At 35.1% G+C, this 17780-nt stretch overlaps 2 protein-coding genes across 3 annotated transcripts; one reads left to right on the plus strand and one right to left on the minus strand.

Annotated features, from left to right (window-relative positions):
* Positions 1-13: 13 nt before the first annotated feature.
* LOC110373447 (BTB/POZ domain-containing protein KCTD3) lies at positions 14-12867 on the plus strand. Of its 2 annotated transcripts, none has more exons than XM_021330716.3 (13): positions 14-208; positions 671-984; positions 1679-1844; positions 2118-2194; positions 2638-2731; positions 3007-3227; positions 3402-3614; positions 3878-3994; positions 8594-8733; positions 8984-9158; positions 9495-9591; positions 9925-10109; positions 10473-12867. In XM_021330716.3, exons 1-13 carry the CDS (start codon positions 162-164, stop codon positions 10610-10612), a joined length of 1986 nt encoding a protein of 661 aa, XP_021186391.2. In that variant the 5' UTR covers positions 14-161; the 3' UTR covers positions 10613-12867. The 2 variants fall into 2 exon arrangements, with proteins under 2 accessions (XP_021186391.2, XP_021186392.2); XM_021330717.3 differs by having other exon boundaries at positions 10476-12867.
* Positions 12868-13003: 136 nt separating this feature from the next.
* LOC110373462 (CAAX prenyl protease 2) lies at positions 13004-17653 on the minus strand. Its single transcript, XM_021330737.3, has 6 exons — positions 17418-17653; positions 17097-17341; positions 16852-17019; positions 16143-16211; positions 15768-15830; positions 13004-15675 (listed from the first exon to the last, which is right to left on the minus strand). The coding sequence occupies exons 1-6, from the start codon at positions 17531-17533 to the stop codon at positions 15473-15475; spliced, it is 864 nt and encodes a 287-aa protein (XP_021186412.3). The 5' UTR covers positions 17534-17653; the 3' UTR covers positions 13004-15472.
* Between the last annotated feature and the right edge of the window lie 127 nt (positions 17654-17780).

Genomic DNA, 17780 nt, shown 5'->3' on the forward strand with positions numbered 1-17780 from the left:
ATATTTTCTTTGTGTGTGTTCTTTTTTTACAGCTGTTTGTTGACGTTGACATTTTGCCATCCATCTCGACTCCTCGGACGTAAATAAATTCTAATGAATTACTAAATATTGTTCCAAGTAACTGCATTCCGAATGTAACTGTAGCAAGTCAATCCACACAAATGTCCAACTATCAAGAAATTGTTAACTTAAATGTAGGCGGCACCAGGTAAGTCTATAATAATATAGAAAGTGTGTGATTATTTTTATTTTCTTTGCTATTCAGAATTACTGCACTTATATCGTATTATGTGATATTATACATTGTAAAGTCGTTATGAGTAGTGCGTTTTACTCTAATGAATTTCCTGTAATTAGATTACTTGGGATTCAGATAATTTTCGTAAACACTGATCTATGCATACTTATAAGTAATGATTAGTACAACATAATCCTATATTATTTTAATATATATCCTATACATTTTTATTATTATAGTTGCTTTTTACCCATAAACTTACAAATTATTGTTGCTCTTTTTCATCAATCAAAAAGCAAAATCAGATCAACTTGTAGTGACAAAATAAAAGTAATGTTTTTGTACTTGTTTTGTATTATGATTACTCATTCGCTCTTACTAAAGGTCATATCCTGAAGAAGATAGAGTATATAAGACAATGCACCTTTTTAGATTCTCAACATCATGGCACACATTGACCTGGGTCCCAGAGACATTCTTCACAGCTCTCCTCAGCGGCAGGATCCCCACAGTGAGAGACGAGACTGGGGCCATATTCATAGACAGGGATCCAAACCTCTTTGGTCTCATATTGAACTTCCTTCGTACTCGGGATATAGATCTTAATAACATTAATATAAGGGCATTGAGGCACGAGTGTGATTACTTTGGCATAACTCCACTGAGCAGAAGATTAGCCTTATGTGATGAGATGAACCATTCAACCTGTGGAGATGTACTGTTTTATGGATACCTGCCACCTCCATGTAAGTACTTTGTTATTGTTTTTTATGCCCTAATAATACTATCAAGATTGTTTATAATTGCATTGTGATTCATAGTTTTAATCCAGACTAAGATAAAATATATGTTATCTGTCTTTATGTTCTAAATATGATCGCCAACAAACAGGCATAGACCTGTAAAATAAAATATCAGTGCTTAAATGCACAATTACTAATTAATTAATGGTGCAATCAAAGAGTTAAGAAAGTATTATCTAGTATTATCTCTTAGTCTGCATCTTATCAGTCATAACACAGATTATTCTGATATGGAGCTCTTGATTATTTATGTAAACAAACAATGTTTTGTATGCAGTTACTGAACAATAAGACATTGTATGCATGCATAATAATTTGTAGACAAATGTTATGGGTACATGTCCAGATGTACTAGCTGTTCCCTGTTGTTTCCACCGCATTGCGTGGAAACTACTTGCTGCACTCGGATAAAAAGTAGATATATAAGCTATATTATTATAACCAAATTTCATCTAAATCTGTTCAGTAGTTTTCATTTTGACAGCACTTTTTGAACGTCAGGAATTTACAAAAGCCAGCCCCGGAAACGCCCACCCTTCACCACTTCTTATGTTTTTGCTGGGAAGAAGAAGTGGCGCAACAAACTCCCCAGCAACTAAAGAAGTAACAAACATTTTCTCAAACTTGTCCATTGTAGTGAACACAGCACTGCCAAGTGGCAACAGCGGGCGGAACGGCAACACATGCTCACGGAAGAACTCCACAGCCTCTAACACTGAGGTGGCAGTAAACAGAACACATTCGCGGAACTCCTCGCTGGATCTCCGCACTGTTGGCAGAATACCTTCACAAGATCAGCTAAGGTACCTTTTTAGGGATATATATTGGTATACATAAAGTTCCATAAGAAAAAAAAGAGTAATTAGGCTAGCGTAAAAGCATTACCTAATTGCTAAGGTAAACAACTGCCTGTGTAATACCTATCCTCAATTTGACAAAAATCCATCGCTTTAATTAATGTGGAAGAGTGCCTAATGAAGCAATGATTAATTACATAGAAAAAAGTACCAAATACTGCAAGTAGACATTATTAATCTTATTTCTATATTTAATTCTATTCTACATGATGTTTCCAGTCGTTGCGGCCGGGGTCACTCGAGAGCAGCGTCGCTAGGTAATGCGGACTGCCACAAAGGACATCGGCCGCCAGACAGTGCGTATCTATTATGTGGATGTCATACAATATCTCGCGTGAATCACGACTTGAATCAACTTCTGATTCACTCATTGTACACTTGTATTTATTGTATGGTCTGATGGTTAAGTGGGTAACAGTGGTAGGTATATAACTATTTGTGATGAAATGCTTAAGTAAATATCTGTTATCGAACCTCTTACAGCGCAAAAATGACTGATAACAGTTGCTATGAACGCAAAATATTATCAAGGTTTTGGTAGATTATTTCAAATGTTTTGTAGACATATAGGACGCAGTGTATACCAGCGCCTTTACCTCCACCTCCAGGGCCGTATTTGGGATGAGCCCAGGGCCCAGCCCTAGGTTTCCAAGATGGGGGTATTTTGAATATAATAATGTGTTTGCCTGATCTTCCTCATACCTAAACACAAATTCAATAATTTATGTTTTATTTGCAGTGAGCACTTGGGCTGACAGCATGAAAGTTCAAATCATTAAAGCACATCACAACTGGGTAGCTGTCGCCTATACACATTTTGTCACTGGTTATAGGTAAGTAAGTCTATCAATATCTTATTGTTATAGTTATCACACAGAAACTTACATTTGAACTTGAAGAATTATAATAAGTAATAAGTGTCTATTTAATTATGTAATTTACTTAAATGGAAGTTTGATAATGACAAAGCTCTCGAATATGGTACGTGCGTTTAAATTTTCCGTCGATCTAGCACGTTTATTTCAAGGGCTACCTACTTAAAAACATTGTAATCACGATATCTAATTCCTCTGAGTATAACTTCATGATATAATTATTCTTTATCCAGGTTAACAGACTCTTGCGGTTGGTACGTGGTGTTCCAATCTCCGGTACAAGACAGTGTAATAGAGCGAATAGCTTTGAACGCTAAAACTGGAGGGGGTGGGGGCACTTCCAGTGGGAACAACTCTACGGGCACTGACGTCATGTTAGGCATAGCCAGCGGGGCGCATGTCCGACTGTGGGCCTTCTCTACGCATAGCGAACCTGTTAGGCGTACCTTGGTTGGTAAGTAAACAAGTCTCAATTGATGTGTCATATTTGACGGCCATGTTGAATCAATTTAAGAAGTCATGACCTCCTATTATCATAAATTTATTGGCAGTTTATTGGACCGATTATTTGATGATTATTTACAAGAGGAACCACTTAGATACCTACACCAAAATAATGTATTTCCAGGTACTTTCAATCTTGGCGTTCGCGTAGAACACCTACTATTCGTAGGTCCTCAGCTTGTAGCTCTAAGTGGAGCCGGCAGCCGCAGCAAGGCAGGCGTGTGGCACACGAGCACACAGCACTGGCAGACGCAGGACGTGGCACACCTCACCACGTACGACACCGCCGGCTCCTTCCTGCTGCTCGGTACTGCGACTGGAGCTATCAACTACATTGGTAAGTGATGTAGGCCCTAAGATGCACCAATCGCCGATTTGACATGTTGTTCCCATTATCTCTCTAGCGCTTACCCAACTATGTTAGGGTCGATTCGCAGTGTAACTGAATGTAGCTGAATACTAGTGAATTGATATGCGAAGCTACAGCCTGTCTTTTTCGATCCAAATCAGTACAATTTGAATTGCCTTCCGCAACATCTTGATTCCCAAAGGCATTCCTGGCAACAGCTCAAGATTACATTTTGACATTTCTGTTGACAGACATGCAAAAGTTCCCGTTACGTATGAAAGATAATGATCTACTAGTGACGCAGCTATACAAGGACCCGAATCAAGAGCCAATCACAGCTATATCTGTGTATCTCACTCCTAAAACGAGTAAGTAAATAAATAAAAATAAAAATAAAAAAGCCTTATATTTCCAGTTATAAAACTAACTTACACTATTGTTTTTTACCTAAACTAAATTAACAAAACAGCAAAGACTATTATTACCTATCGAAATTGAAATAATTTGATTTTTATTACTAATTTGCTAATTTGAAGACCGTAGGTAGTAACATTTTTCTGTACTGGAACCCCCCTCAGGTAAAGGCCTCCTCCAAAGCTTTCCATTTATCTCGGTCTTGGGCTATCCGTTGCCATTCTGGACCAGCAATTCTTTTTATGTCGTCGTCCCATCGAGTGTACGGTCTCCCTCTATGTCGTTTGCCCGGTGGGCCCTTCCACGACGTTACTGTTTTCGTCCATCTACGATCAGTAAGACGTGCCACGTGACCAGCCCATTTCCACTTTAACGTTTGGCTGTATTTGAGAGCGTCTATTGCTTTTGTTTTTGACCGGATTTTGTTGTGGTTAATTTTTTGTATTTTTCTGATACTTAACATGCTGCGCTCCATTCCTCGCTGGCATGTGTTTATTTTATTTTTTACTTTATTGGTATACTTCCATGTTTGGCATGCATACGTTAGACAAGGAATGAGACACGAGTCCATGACTTTCTTTTTCAGACTGATAGGCATTTTACTTTTAAATATTTCCTTATAACCCCAATATTTTTTCCAAGTTTGTTTCACTCTTCTCTCTACTTCCAGTTCGTTGCTATCTCTGTTGAATCCAATTTGTTTTCCTAAATATATATACTGATCAACATAATCTAGTGGTTCATTTTTGATTGTGACTTTTGATTTTTTGAAGTTGGTCATAAGTTTGGTCTTTGAAATATTCATTTCTAGTCCCACTTTACAGCTTTCTGTATGCAGAGTATTTATCATATATTGCAACTGTAGGCTCGATTCAGAAAGTAAAACCAAGTCATCCGCAAATCGTAAATGGTTTAGGTGTTTACCGTGGATGTATAAGCCACAATTTTTCCACTCTAATTTGCTTATGATAGATTCTAATACCGCAATGAATATTTTTGGGGATAACGGATCTCCTTGCCTGACTCCTCTCTTGACTGGGAACATTGGGCCAATGGTTTCCAGTTTGACTCTACTTGAGCAATTATTATAAAGGTGTTTTAGTATTTTTATGTACTGTTGTTCTACATTTTGAGTTTTTAGCGTGTTCCATATACTTTCATGTGAGATTGTGTCAAAGGCTTTCTGGTAATCAATAAATATGATATACAGCGGTCTCTGTTTTTCTTGGTATTTCTCAATTACCAACTCTAATGTGTGTATGTGGTCTGTAGTGGAAAAGTTTCTCCTAAATCCTGCCTGTTCAACGGGCTGACTTTTTTCCAGTGTTGTACTAATTCGTTGATTTATTATTGTAGAGAAAAGTTTGTAAATACTAGGTAGAAGACTTATCGGGCGGTAGTTGCTGATGTCTTTTGGGTCTCCTTTCTTGTAAATCAGGATAATATTAGATTTTGACCATTGTGAAGGTGTGACACCCGTTTCAAAAATCATATTAAATAATTTGGTTAGTGGGGCAGCTAGTATGAAGCAGGCGGTTTTTATGGCATCGTTAGTGATGTTGTCCGATCCTGGGCTTTTGTCTGGTTTTAGTCTGTTTATTGTTTCCATTATTTCTGTACAATCTATTGGTTCAATGTGGGATTGTGAAATTTCAGTATCACTGTGAACATTTCCAGAGTGGTTCGTGTTTCCTGTTATATCCGGTGTATTATATAGGTTTTTATAAAAATTTGTAGCAATATTAACTATGTCTTTTCGGTTATAAGCAGTGTCTCCCAACTCCTTCAAACAATCAATCCAACTTTTTTCTGTCCGCAGCTCTTTATATCCTTTTTTCAGACTTCCACTTATTTCTAAATGTTTATGAAGGATATTGATTCTATAGTTTTTATAATCTTGTTTTATATATTTGCTTAACAACTTATAAAGTGCTTTGAGTTCATTTTTCATTGCTCGTGTTTTATTTTTAGTTCTTTGTAACTCTTGTCTTCGTTTTAAAAGTCTTTCTGTGTTTTCTGTAAGTACTCTGCGAACTCTTGTCGAATTAGGTGTTTGTGCGATTTGTAAACTCTCTGTTATATAATTTGTAATTTTATCGTAGTAGTCTTGTACTGCCAAATTTGCTTCAGTGTTGAGTAGAGATGTTATTTTAGTTTGTAAATTGTCCTTGTAAATTTGTATTTCTTCGTCATTTTTGAGGGAACTGTTCTGTTTATTTACAAACCGGGATCGAGTTTTTGCAGGTTTAGTAAGTGATATTTTGGCTCTGAGTGGACGGTGGTCTGATGTGAAGTTGATACTTAGTGTTTCAATGTTTAGAAATGAATAAGGAAAATTTGACAGTATGAAATCTATTTCGTTTTTATGACCATTAGGCGACTGCCATGTCCATTTTCTTTTATCTTTCTTCTTATAAAAGGTGTTGATGATAGCTAGCTTGTTTTCCATTGCAAAGTCTACAAGTCTTTGACCTCGTGCATTTCTTGTTCCATATCCATACTGCTTCATTACTAAGTATTCATCTTGTTGTGGTTTACCGATTTTGGCATTAAAATCACCCAACAAAATTAAATCCTCGTATGCTTTATCCATTGCCTCGTAGACGGTGTCGTAGAAAACATTTATTTGTTCTTCGTCTGCTGCTTCCGTTGGGGCGTATACTTGTATGACAGTGAATTTCTTTCCTGGTAAATTCAGATTTAATAATGCAACGCGTTCCGATATACCGATGTAACTTTCTACATATTGTTTTAGATATTTTTTTATAATGAAGCCGACTCCATGTTTACCCGGCGTTTGCCCTGTACTGCAGAGAATAAATTCTTCGTATTCTTGTATGTTATTTCCAAGGCGCCGAACTTCTGATATACCTATTATGTCATATTTTATATGTGTTAACGCTTTTTCTAGTTCTATTATTCGTTCGTGTGATAGCAGAGTTCTAACATTGAAGGTTGCTATGAAGAGTTCTGTTTTGTTTCTTCCTGATTTTTCTTCGTGATCTTTTTGTGATATTTTTGGAGGGTTGTGGTCGTACTCTTCCACGGTGACCAGCCGGCTTGGAAGATGGTTGTTGTTGTTTGTTATAATTTCTTTGTTAACTTTATATTCGTAGGAGGGGGGCGTTGATTGCTACATGTTTTTATCGTTGGTGATAACGGTTTCTTGGCTTTGCTTCGAATTGTTCGCGTTTTTGTTAATTAAAAAGTTCAACATGCTCGGTTTTAGAACTCCTTCGGATATACTGTTTGACCTTTGGACAGTTGTATTTGGTTGTAATGTCTTGTTCTTTTTATTTGCTTGGATGTTTATCTCACTTTGTGGCTGAGAACTATTTTCAGGTGATGCAGGCAAAGTCCTTTTGTTGTTCGTTCTGAGAATTATTAATTTATCATATTTAATTGTGACTTTGTTGCCCTTTTCCTTCTCCAGTTTAACTTGTTCCTGTAGTTCCTTTCTCTTCTCTAATACATGTAGTGGATAGTCTTCTTTTATATAGTATTGAGTGTCCTTTAACACTCCTTTCTGTTTTATTAACTTTATTTTTAGGCCGAGTGAAGATAATGTAACAATTATTGGCCGTGGCTTTTCACCTTTTTTCCCTATCCTTTTAACCTCTTGTATATCTCTGTGGTCAATTCTTAGTGGAAAATAGTCTTTTATAAACTTGGTTACAGCGTTTTCTAAGTCCTCATATGATGATTCTCTTTCCTCTATACCAAAGAAAACTAAATTCCTTTGTCTGGCTTGTTTTTCCAAGTAGTAGATCCTTTTTTCTTGATTGTCCACTTTTTCTTTCAAGTTTTCATGTTTTTCGTCCCATGCCAAAAATTTATCTTCCAATATTTTGTTAACATTTTGGGTTACTTGTTCCGTTACTTTTTCTGCACTTTTTCGAATCTCTATTTTTTGTTCATTTAGTTCCCTTTGTATATTTCGAAGAGCGTTCATAACTTCTTCCATACTTAATTATTTATAACTTTGACCTCTTCTTTGTTGAGAACAATTATCTGTTTACCACAAAAACAAAAAAAAAAAGTGAAGTGAAAACAAACAAACATTACAGTGTTTTTTGAGGACCTTCTTGTAGAAGTGTAGTAAAAATAACAATCAGACTTTATTTATTTAGTGTTTAAGTGTAAAGAATCAAACGGTGTACTGTTTTCATCCTTTGAAGATTCATAACCTCTATTGCATATTGCATGAATTGCATTTTATGCAGTTCAACAAATTACACAAAATCGGGACCACTAACGCCATCTAGTGTTGCAACTAAGTGGCGCTTTCCGTGCAAGCGCTCGATAACTCGATAACTAACATTCGACAATAGGACAGAAAATATTCAAAGAGGGCGCCACAGTCACCAACAATAGTACAGAAAAAAATCAATAGAGGACGCCACTAGTTCCAAAACGAGTAAGTATCACTAGAAAAATAAATGTATCGTGCTATGATACACTAATAGACTTCAGGGTAATCGAATTTGAACTCTAACTCCTGATACATAAGTTGGACAGTTATTTTTGATATTAGAACCGTAACTTCCTTTCAGATTTATGCGGCAACTGGATAGAAATAGCTTACGGCACTCGTTGCGGTTCGGTGCGAGTCATAGTACAGCACCCAGAGACGGTGGGCCATGGGCCACAGTTGTTCCAGACTTTTACAGTGCACCAGAGTCCTATCACTAAGGTTCGTATTTTCAATGGCATAAAGTGTTAAATGATAGTACCTTAATTTTGGGTTTATACCCATTTTTCGGCTCCGTTTAAAGCCTCAGTTTTTACAAACAGATAAACTTTTTTTTAATCACCTACAATATTCCTCCATTTCGTTGGATCGTAAAAATTGCAGTTAGAAAGAAAATACCTTTAAATAGCTTTTGAAAGTTGCGCTAAAGACTCAAATAAATAAAACCAAAATATCATTCCTATCCCGACAGGTATCATTATCAGAAAACTACCTAGTATCAGTGTGCAGCGAGTACAACCATGTGAGAACATGGCGGGTCACACGATTCCGAGGCATGATCTCCACGCAGCCCGGCACCACGCCTAAGGCTGCCTTCAAGGTGTTAGCTTTGGAAGCTCCTACAGCACAGCCCCATAATGACTGTGGTAAGTTGGTACTTTCGTCAAAGTCAATCGCGGTCTGCATCAAAATATCGAGCACAAGTTCGCGAATATGACCCATACAAATTACGCATCACCGCAGCGACTTCGTAAAGACAAAAGGTCGCGAGAACTATGCTGAATTGTTGGTAGCTTTATCGAATTCATATGTATGTGTAATTGTGTATGCATGTGTCGAATATTTTTATGTGGAAGGAGCTAATCCAAATTATGAAACGGTTATATTGATTGATGATTGGTGCGTCGTCCATGCACCATATATTTTAGGTGACAAAATCAGGTCCAAACGGTTGTTGTCAGTTGAAAATATTTTGGTTCCAGGTCCGTACGGCGAGCAAGACGAAGAGCAAGTATTCATACAAAAAGTTGTTCCTGACACAGATACGCTTTACGTCCGTCTAGCTTCGAATGGGAAACGGTACGTTATACATTCTATCATCATAAATATAGTAGTCCAACTCAAAAAATAAAAAAATCGAAGAAAAGACACTGCCGTGACCATCTATCTATCGTACTAAAGAATTCGAATAGGGGCCCCCTTTTTTCTCACTGCTCGGGGCCCCCAAGAGGGTAAATACGTCCCTGGAAACTGAATGAGGTGTGTTCACTGGGTGTGTTACAACAATTGATTACCTAAGGAAGATTGAACAAGAAATATATTTCAAGTAGAGTCACACCTTTTAACCGACCGATACCTAAACGTAAATTGTCCCTCAATTAAGCGCCGTTTAACTTCTCAACTTCTTCACAGAGTCTGCACAATCCGTTCAGTAGACGGTTCAGCGGTATCGTGCTTCGTGGTAGCGGAATGTGAAGGGGCATTGCGACCGCGTCGCCTGCTGCTGTGTGGGCACCGATCGGGGGCCACGCAGATGTGGGACCTGACTGCACCTATTGATAAGGCTGCTAAACTACAGCCGGGGCCTGCTAATGGAGGTAGGAATTTTTAACAGGAATTTGTGGACTGAAGGGGAAACGGAACATTTATGGGAGTACCCAAGGAATTACTGTCTAGACAATCTAAACAAATGGGGTGGTTTTCGATAACCTACAGTAGTGAAGTGAAACGAAGCCAGCTGTTTTAGCATGAGTATAGAATTTTATAGGAATTTCTGGTCATATTACAAGTAAAAGTGGGAGATGTCTTCTCAAGTTACTCTCACATGAAAAAACTGAGAAATAGAAATTGTATTTTCTTTTGGACCGTTTATTTATTTAATATGAACGAAAATGAATAGTTCATGTCGTGAAACTATTGATATACTATTTATGTTCAAAACAACACATTTTCTTCTTTAGCAGAGGGTGAAGAATCTCCGGCCCCCGACGGGGGTCCAACTCCGGACGAACTAGTCCGTCTACTATCAGCTTGTGACCTGGACGCCACGCCAGCGCCCGTGGTACCGCAGTCCCCGAACAGGCCCATACAAGCGCCATGAAACTCGGCCTCCAACCTCTGCGGAGCCCTACTCAGGTTTTACTCTTTAGTCGTCAACGCTTGACGTGATCTGACTGTTCTCTCTTAGCGCCAGAGTTTTGAATTTCGAAAATGTGTCGATGGGTTTACTGTCTATGGTATTTGATGACGCCATTTTTATTCTCAAATGTTTTCTTAGCTGTCGCAGTTTTAGCAGTTATTTTCGTAAAAGGTGTTAACATTTAAAATACCTGCCACTACCTTGCACATGGTAGGTAATTTGGTCATGATTTTCCTTAACTTTTTTGATGATTCTGCGAGTTATATCCACTTCAGTAATTTAAAAGGGGAGAGACCGCTACACCAAAATCATTATTAATACCACATATCGATTACGATCTGAAGGTACCAATAGACCTCTCGACATATTCTTCGATTTGGCACAGTAAAATCAAAACTGACTACATATATTTTCTAGTAAGCTTTTACTGTTATGTATCGCGTAAACGTAGATAGATATTTCAAATATAAAATTAACATCATAAATTCGACTAAATTGAATAAATAAATTGCCAATTTTTGCCTTATGATACACTCAAAATATTTAATCTAATATTGGTGTGATTATCGTATGTAAATGAATTATATTGATCGTATATTTTTCTCCACTAGATTGTAAATAAATTGCAATTTTCATTGTTCAAGTGTCCGCCTATTTATTCACTTTTCTCACTGGTAAATATTTGAAGTTTGCAATTTAATGTTTTATATTTTTGCAAACGTGTTGTAACATTGCTTCTGAAAATTTGTGGCCTATGTGAAACGGTCTTGGTTCATTTTATAAGTAAATGAAAAACATACAGATGATATTAGCACGCATAATGGGGCCCACGAAGTATTGGGTGGGGCCCACACTGCCCAATGTATAAGAGGGCCCTATTAATATGGTATATCACTATGGAAATTATTTACCAAGACCGTTAACCTAGTGAACAAGGAACGTACAGATAGCAGGATGATCGAACTGTCATGGCGGTGGCATGAAGTATATGCAAAAGTGTACGTTTTATTTTTATTTATGTTATTATTTCTCCAAAACTTTTCTCATATTACGACAACGTCAAGAGAAAGATAACGCTGATATTTTGCTTAAACTCGTTTAATACAGGGTTCTGTTAAAATATCATTAATTAAATAGAGTACCTACTTACTCCGCTAAGTTAATCCAACAATTTGATACATTTTAACTGAAACCTTAGAATATAAAAGCTAACTGCAACTTACTAATTGCCTAAAACAGTATCTATGAGCCGTACAATGCAAAAAATAAAGGTTTCTTTAGTCTCGAATTATGCCAGTGTTCATTCGTCATTATTTCTATTAAAATTTTATAACGAGTCGTGTTCGTATAGTTATCGAGTGCAAAGTTTAATCGCGTGTAAGACTGATTTGATTCACAAGCTCAATCACGAAAAAGTTCGCTATCATTATTATCTAGATTTTGTTTTAATATTTTGTATATTAAGTATAATTTAATGTTACAATGTATGTATATTTTACTCAAATTGAAATAATTTGGATAGATGTGATCATTTTTGTATGTACATGTTTCTTGTTAGTTTAACTTGGCTTAGAAATATATACACTGATATCAAATGCATTTATTAACGGGGTGTTAAAAATGTAACCGTAGTCAGACAAATCTCTATTCTACTTCAACTACGTAAGGATCATTTTAGATTATTTAACAATAAGGCGGGTTTTATTGCAGCTTATCGATGTTTAAGTGGAATGAACGTTTTAATGTCGACTATTTTTGAAAAATATACTTAAATAAAAATATCATATCAAAAGTTTAGAAAAATAAAATTGAGGATTTTAAGTGTTAACTTTATCCCAATATATATTTAAAAATAAAACAATGTTGTCTAAGAACATATCACACGGCAAAGAAGTGTTCTTGTGGTCCTTTAAGCTTTCGTAAGCTTTTCCAGCATGGATATAAAAATCTTTTTCAATTCTGATGAACGTTTTTGGCACGCGCCGGCAATCATAGTTGACGGAAATTGAGCCTAAATAGATATAATTAAATAAATGCTGAAATATATTTTCTGAACGCATAGTACTTGGTTCGAAGTGAAATAGATTTTTGTCTCATTTAAAATTTTATATTTATGTGCGTTTTCAAACGAGTGTATGCTATTTATGGTGTAAATTAGATTGTTCCTAGATAATACAAAATTATGTATATACGGAGTAAATAAAATATTATTTACACATACGCAGTTTTTTTTTATTACTACACATAATGAAGTAATCCCCCTCCATTTGGTATTTTTTTATGTATGCAGAGATCTGCTTAAGTTGAATAAGTAATGTGTAAGATGAGAGGTAGCATGCATAAAATAACAAATGTTCTTTAAGTATGTTTATTTTATGACAAGTAATATCATTGTTTTACAAACAGACACATCACAAATTATTATATTAAAATTAAAAACAATACATCAATTGACTAGTGAGGCAATATTTTGTCCCATGCATGCAAACCCTGTAAAATTATTATTTTTACGTATTTACATCTTTATGAAACATATGGCACACAATACAATTTTGTAATGTTTATTTCACCACATCTGTTCTAACAAGTTATAATAATGCCTTTCACTAGTCTCTTTTGCTTTTTTAAGTATCAAAATAAATCACATCAATAAATTAAAAAACCAAGTTTCATATAATTATTCAGTGCCGTATTAAGTAAGTGCGGGGTCCCATATGTCTAACAAAAATAGTTAACGATCGGACGGCCTACTAAAGAGACGCAAAACAGCCAAAAAGAAATTTCAGTTCGGTTGACTAGAACTTGGGAGCCCTTTAGTTAGAATTAAGTACGGGGCCCTCATAGACGCGGAGCCCGTAGCAATTGCAACACTTGCTATATGAGTAATCCGACACTGTTACTTCAAATTTTGACAGAGATGGTGAAACTAACAATTATAAAAAAAACAGCATAAAAAGGTCAAAACTTAAACAAATATTTAATCGAAAGTTGATCAATCAACTCACTAGTTCTTAATATTACAAAACACAACAAAAATATTAACACACTGCAAATCTTGACAACAGATGCGCGACAACTGAAAAAGTATTCAAGCATTCAAAAAATACTTATTTATATGAGTGTGACTGTATATTATGTATCTACATTTGCTTAAGAAGGATGGTATTTGGATTCTTATAATGATTGAATACAACCATTTATATCGGTGATATATTGATATTATTGTACTGTTTTCTAAAGTACCACTTTAATATCTACATAGTCACTCAAAACGGTACTAGAGTGTACCAATAAGTAACTTTATAATTGTTCGCATTATCTCAAACAAATGTAGACACACATAGACTTAGTTAACCATAATAATTATCATTAACGTATCCCTAACTTAAATATAGTATAAGTAATTCCCATATAGGACATAGTAGTTAAATATATTAAATAGTATACTGTGATTAGAATTCAGAGGTAAGTTCCTTAAATAAGGTAATCGATGGTTAGCAATACTGTAGAGTTTACCATCTAAATATTATTATTGAGTTATGGCAACACCCTTGCCACAGATCAAGACAAGTCTGGTGGAAAATTGTGCTTGTTATTACTTATGGCCGGCTACTGACCTTCAGTTTTGACTGAACAGTTCAAAGTACGTGTGCAAGAAAAACTATACATCTGAACTGTGCAGTTAAAAACTGAAGTTCAGTAGTCGGCTTAAGCAATGCCTTCTTTCGTTGCGAGAACTCTAGAAATAGATTATACTAAGTTACATTGAGAATATTTATTTGCTACATGTATAGGTATATGTAGGTAAAATGATGTAGAATCCTATAAGATATGGGTATTGCCTTAAATATTATTAATAAGCTCCGTGTGATAAATGTTTAAGCCAGAATTAGGCGTTTTCAAGTAAACAGAGATGGTACAAAAATTCTGACGTAAACATAACTTTCAGAATGATTAATTGTTTTAAAAAATCTACTGACTACTGTATCCTATAACTAACAATGTAACTTTAAATGTACGGAATTAATATCAAGTTAATGTAATTAATATCGGTATGTTATACTTGGGTGGGCTTAAATTTCAAACTCAATGCATGCGTGGATGCGAAAATAGTAGTGCGCCAAATTCGTAGGAATCAATAATTAAGGACGCATCCTAATTTAAAACCCAACAATATAGGTAATCGACAATTTTTCTCAAAACATCTTTAACAGTTGTTTTTGACAAAAATTGTCGACTTTGAAAGTACAGTAAAGTTGTTTAAATAGAACTAACGTCATGTTGTTGGTGAACTTGGGCCTTAGTGTGTATGTACTTATTTCCCAACAATGAAACAAGATAACGTTACCATTATACAAAAAATCTACTCATATACTAAAACTGTATATATATAAATATTTTGGATAATGGTCAAGCATTCCATGCGCCACTAAATATAATGGACATAGTATGAGTATAATGAAATGCTATTTATGAACAGCGTTATCAACATTTGGAAATTTTGTAGTCCTGATTTTTACTTAAATTTTTTTGATGTCCGACTGACTGTGAGTCTAACATTTTTTTACTTCGATAATAATACAACTAGGCACGAAAATATTTACCCAGAAAAAAATTACTTATGATATCCTGATGCCTGCCTATATTATTGCGAAGTTTTAACAAAATCCGTTCAGCCATTTGCGTGTGAAGACTAACAAACATACACACAGTCACAAATTTTTATCTTTATAATATTAGTGTGATTCATTGTAGTGTTACATAGTTCAGAAGTTGAGTTCTAGAGATGTTATTACCATTTGTTTTGAAGTAACTTTAAATTCAAGTTTCCCAGTGTAATCTGTTATCATAAATATCCGGATTAGTCAATGGTAGGAGTAGGAAACACCATAAGCTTAATCCCAGTATAAAATTGAATATAATCACAACCCGTTGCATAGGTGGGAACTCTAATATTTCGTTGAAGTTCGGAAATCCCATGTGATTGCAGAACATGTGTGCGATCAGAGGTGAGACAAAGTGTCCTGAAAAAAACAAACAAATAGAAGGAATTGAAGATAATATTCAGAATATAAAATAATATTTTAAAAATATATGTGATTTGTATTATACTGACCTGTTCTCAGAAATAGAAATGCGGAATAAGCACCAAAAAGTGTAGTGTATGTGAACTGGAATGCTGAAAAAAAACATAAAATCAGGATTGCATCCATCAGGGATTTCCAATTACTTTAATGAATCAGATACTTGTAATAAAGACAAATGACATTCATTTCGTAACAATTGGCTAAACAAACTGAATAGTTTGCCAAAATTATTTTACAATCATGATATATTACCTCACACAAATAATTATGTACCTACACAATACTGTGTTACAAAAATACGCAAATAAATATGTCTTCTAGAATTTAAAAGTTTTGTTAATAATAAGGTGCCATTTATATAAAAGGGCATGTTTAATAGAGAATAGAAATACTACAGTACTTACATGAGACAAGTAGAGCAGTCTTGAATATGAAACCAGCTTTTATTTGTTCATACATGTGGTGGAAATGAGCTGAAAAATAGAAACAAACATAACATGACTGTGCCTACTTGATTATATAGCCATATACAAGTCTTGGATAACCAGAAGGAATAGGGTGGCTCAGGTAATTAGGTTGAGCAGGTTAGATAGGTATTTTCTCCATGTAAAACAGTGGTACTCAGCTGCATCTGGTTAGTCTGGTAGCCGACACCAACATAATTGTGAAAAGGCTAGGCAGATGATGATGATAGTATAATATGAAGCCTATCATCAACAATCTGTCTCATGATTTGTTTAGGTACTTGTCATTTAAATCTGGATTTTAGCAGATTGTAAGTAAGAAAATAAGTTATTTTCGGCCACACAAATATTTTGTTATCAGATAATACTCTAGAATTGTTATCAGTTGAAGCTGATTTGTTTTAATACTGTTACAGATTTAATATTAGATTAAAGATACAGTCAAGATAATTTTATTGAATTGGGGCAAAAAATTACAAAAAAAAATAATCTAAATAGACATTAAAAGCAAAACCAATAGAGGTTTCATTTATAAAAAAAGTAAAGAATTGAGTTAATTCAAGTATCAAAACTGATTAGTACTTAATTGTAAAGATGTCATAAACATGCATCATTCAGTTCATGTAATTATTTCAAATGTAATACTCACCAATGCCAAATAGTAGAGGTCCAACAAACACGGCAGTCATCGGCTCGACACATTGCAGCAGTAGTGGGACCATGCAAGCTCTGAACACCCACTCCTCGCTTAATGGAGCCATAAAGTGATTCCTCACCCATACAAGATCCTGCCAGCTAGCTAGCCAATACATCGGCTCTGAATCAACAAAATATTACTATTAAATTATGTTACTATATTAAAAATACTGGCTGGTTCAACAAAATAAAGAGTACCTGCATAGAGTTTCCATATCCCAGATAAAAACTGCATAGTTAGTGGTCCCAGAAACAGTGTGGCTGTCAAAAACAGAGGGCCAACTAGAGCCGGAATTAGGCCAGACCAACGCAGACCCAGCTGCATGAACAAGTCCCCTTTATTTAAGGTCTCTCTAGTGAAAAAATACTGAACGAAGAATGGAGCCAGAAACATCATAACAGAAACACTGAAGAATCTTTTCTTAATTGTAGTCGGATGATCCCTGGAAAAAGGTAAGTATTAGTGGGATGCACCTAAATTCAAAAAAACAGCAAGTTTTTAATTTTCTTTAAACTTACCTGCTCATTTTAGACCTCCATACATACAAGCTGGCAACATATGTAATGGTTAGGAAAATGCATGCCAAAATAGACAAACTGCATTGATTTATATCGAGCCACTCTATAAACAACATATTTAATAAATAAACACACTATTAGAACGAATTACTTATGTAAAATAATGAAAATAAGTAGATTCAAAACAGCTTCACTGAGACATTTATCAGTAGAAATGTCATTGTCATATTTAGTAATGCTGTCAAAATGGAAAATAGATTTAACTTTTTTTGTTATTTTTTCATGACCATAGAACTAGGTTTTCAGCCGGAAAATTATTATGTAAGAAAAATATTTTCTGAATGAAGATATTTTGATTTAAAA

This window comes from Helicoverpa armigera, chromosome 20 (assembly GCF_030705265.1).
Source record: "Helicoverpa armigera isolate CAAS_96S chromosome 20, ASM3070526v1, whole genome shotgun sequence".
Lineage (NCBI taxonomy): Eukaryota > Metazoa > Arthropoda > Insecta > Lepidoptera > Noctuidae > Helicoverpa > Helicoverpa armigera.

Excerpts from the sequence above, each read along its gene's own strand:
- LOC110373447 (XM_021330716.3), top strand. The coding sequence starts at position 162 with ATGTCCAACTATCAAGAAATTGTTAACTTAAATGTAGGCGGCACCAG. Across the intron at positions 3,228-3,401 it reads TGTTAGGCGTACCTTGGTTG|GTACTTTCAATCTTGGCGTT; the intron begins GTAAGTAAACAA and ends ATGTATTTCCAG. Across the intron at positions 10,110-10,472 it reads GCCGGGGCCTGCTAATGGAG|CAGAGGGTGAAGAATCTCCG; the intron begins GTAGGAATTTTT and ends TTTCTTCTTTAG.
- LOC110373462 (XM_021330737.3), bottom strand. The coding sequence starts at position 17,533 with ATGTTGTTTATAGAGTGGCTCGATATAAATCAATGCAGTTTGTCTATT. Across the intron at positions 17,020-17,096 it reads GATATGGAAACTCTATGCAG|AGCCGATGTATTGGCTAGCT; the intron begins GTACTCTTTATT and ends TTGTTGATTCAG. Across the intron at positions 15,831-16,142 it reads GACTGCTCTACTTGTCTCAT|CATTCCAGTTCACATACACT; the intron begins GTAAGTACTGTA and ends GTTTTTTTTCAG.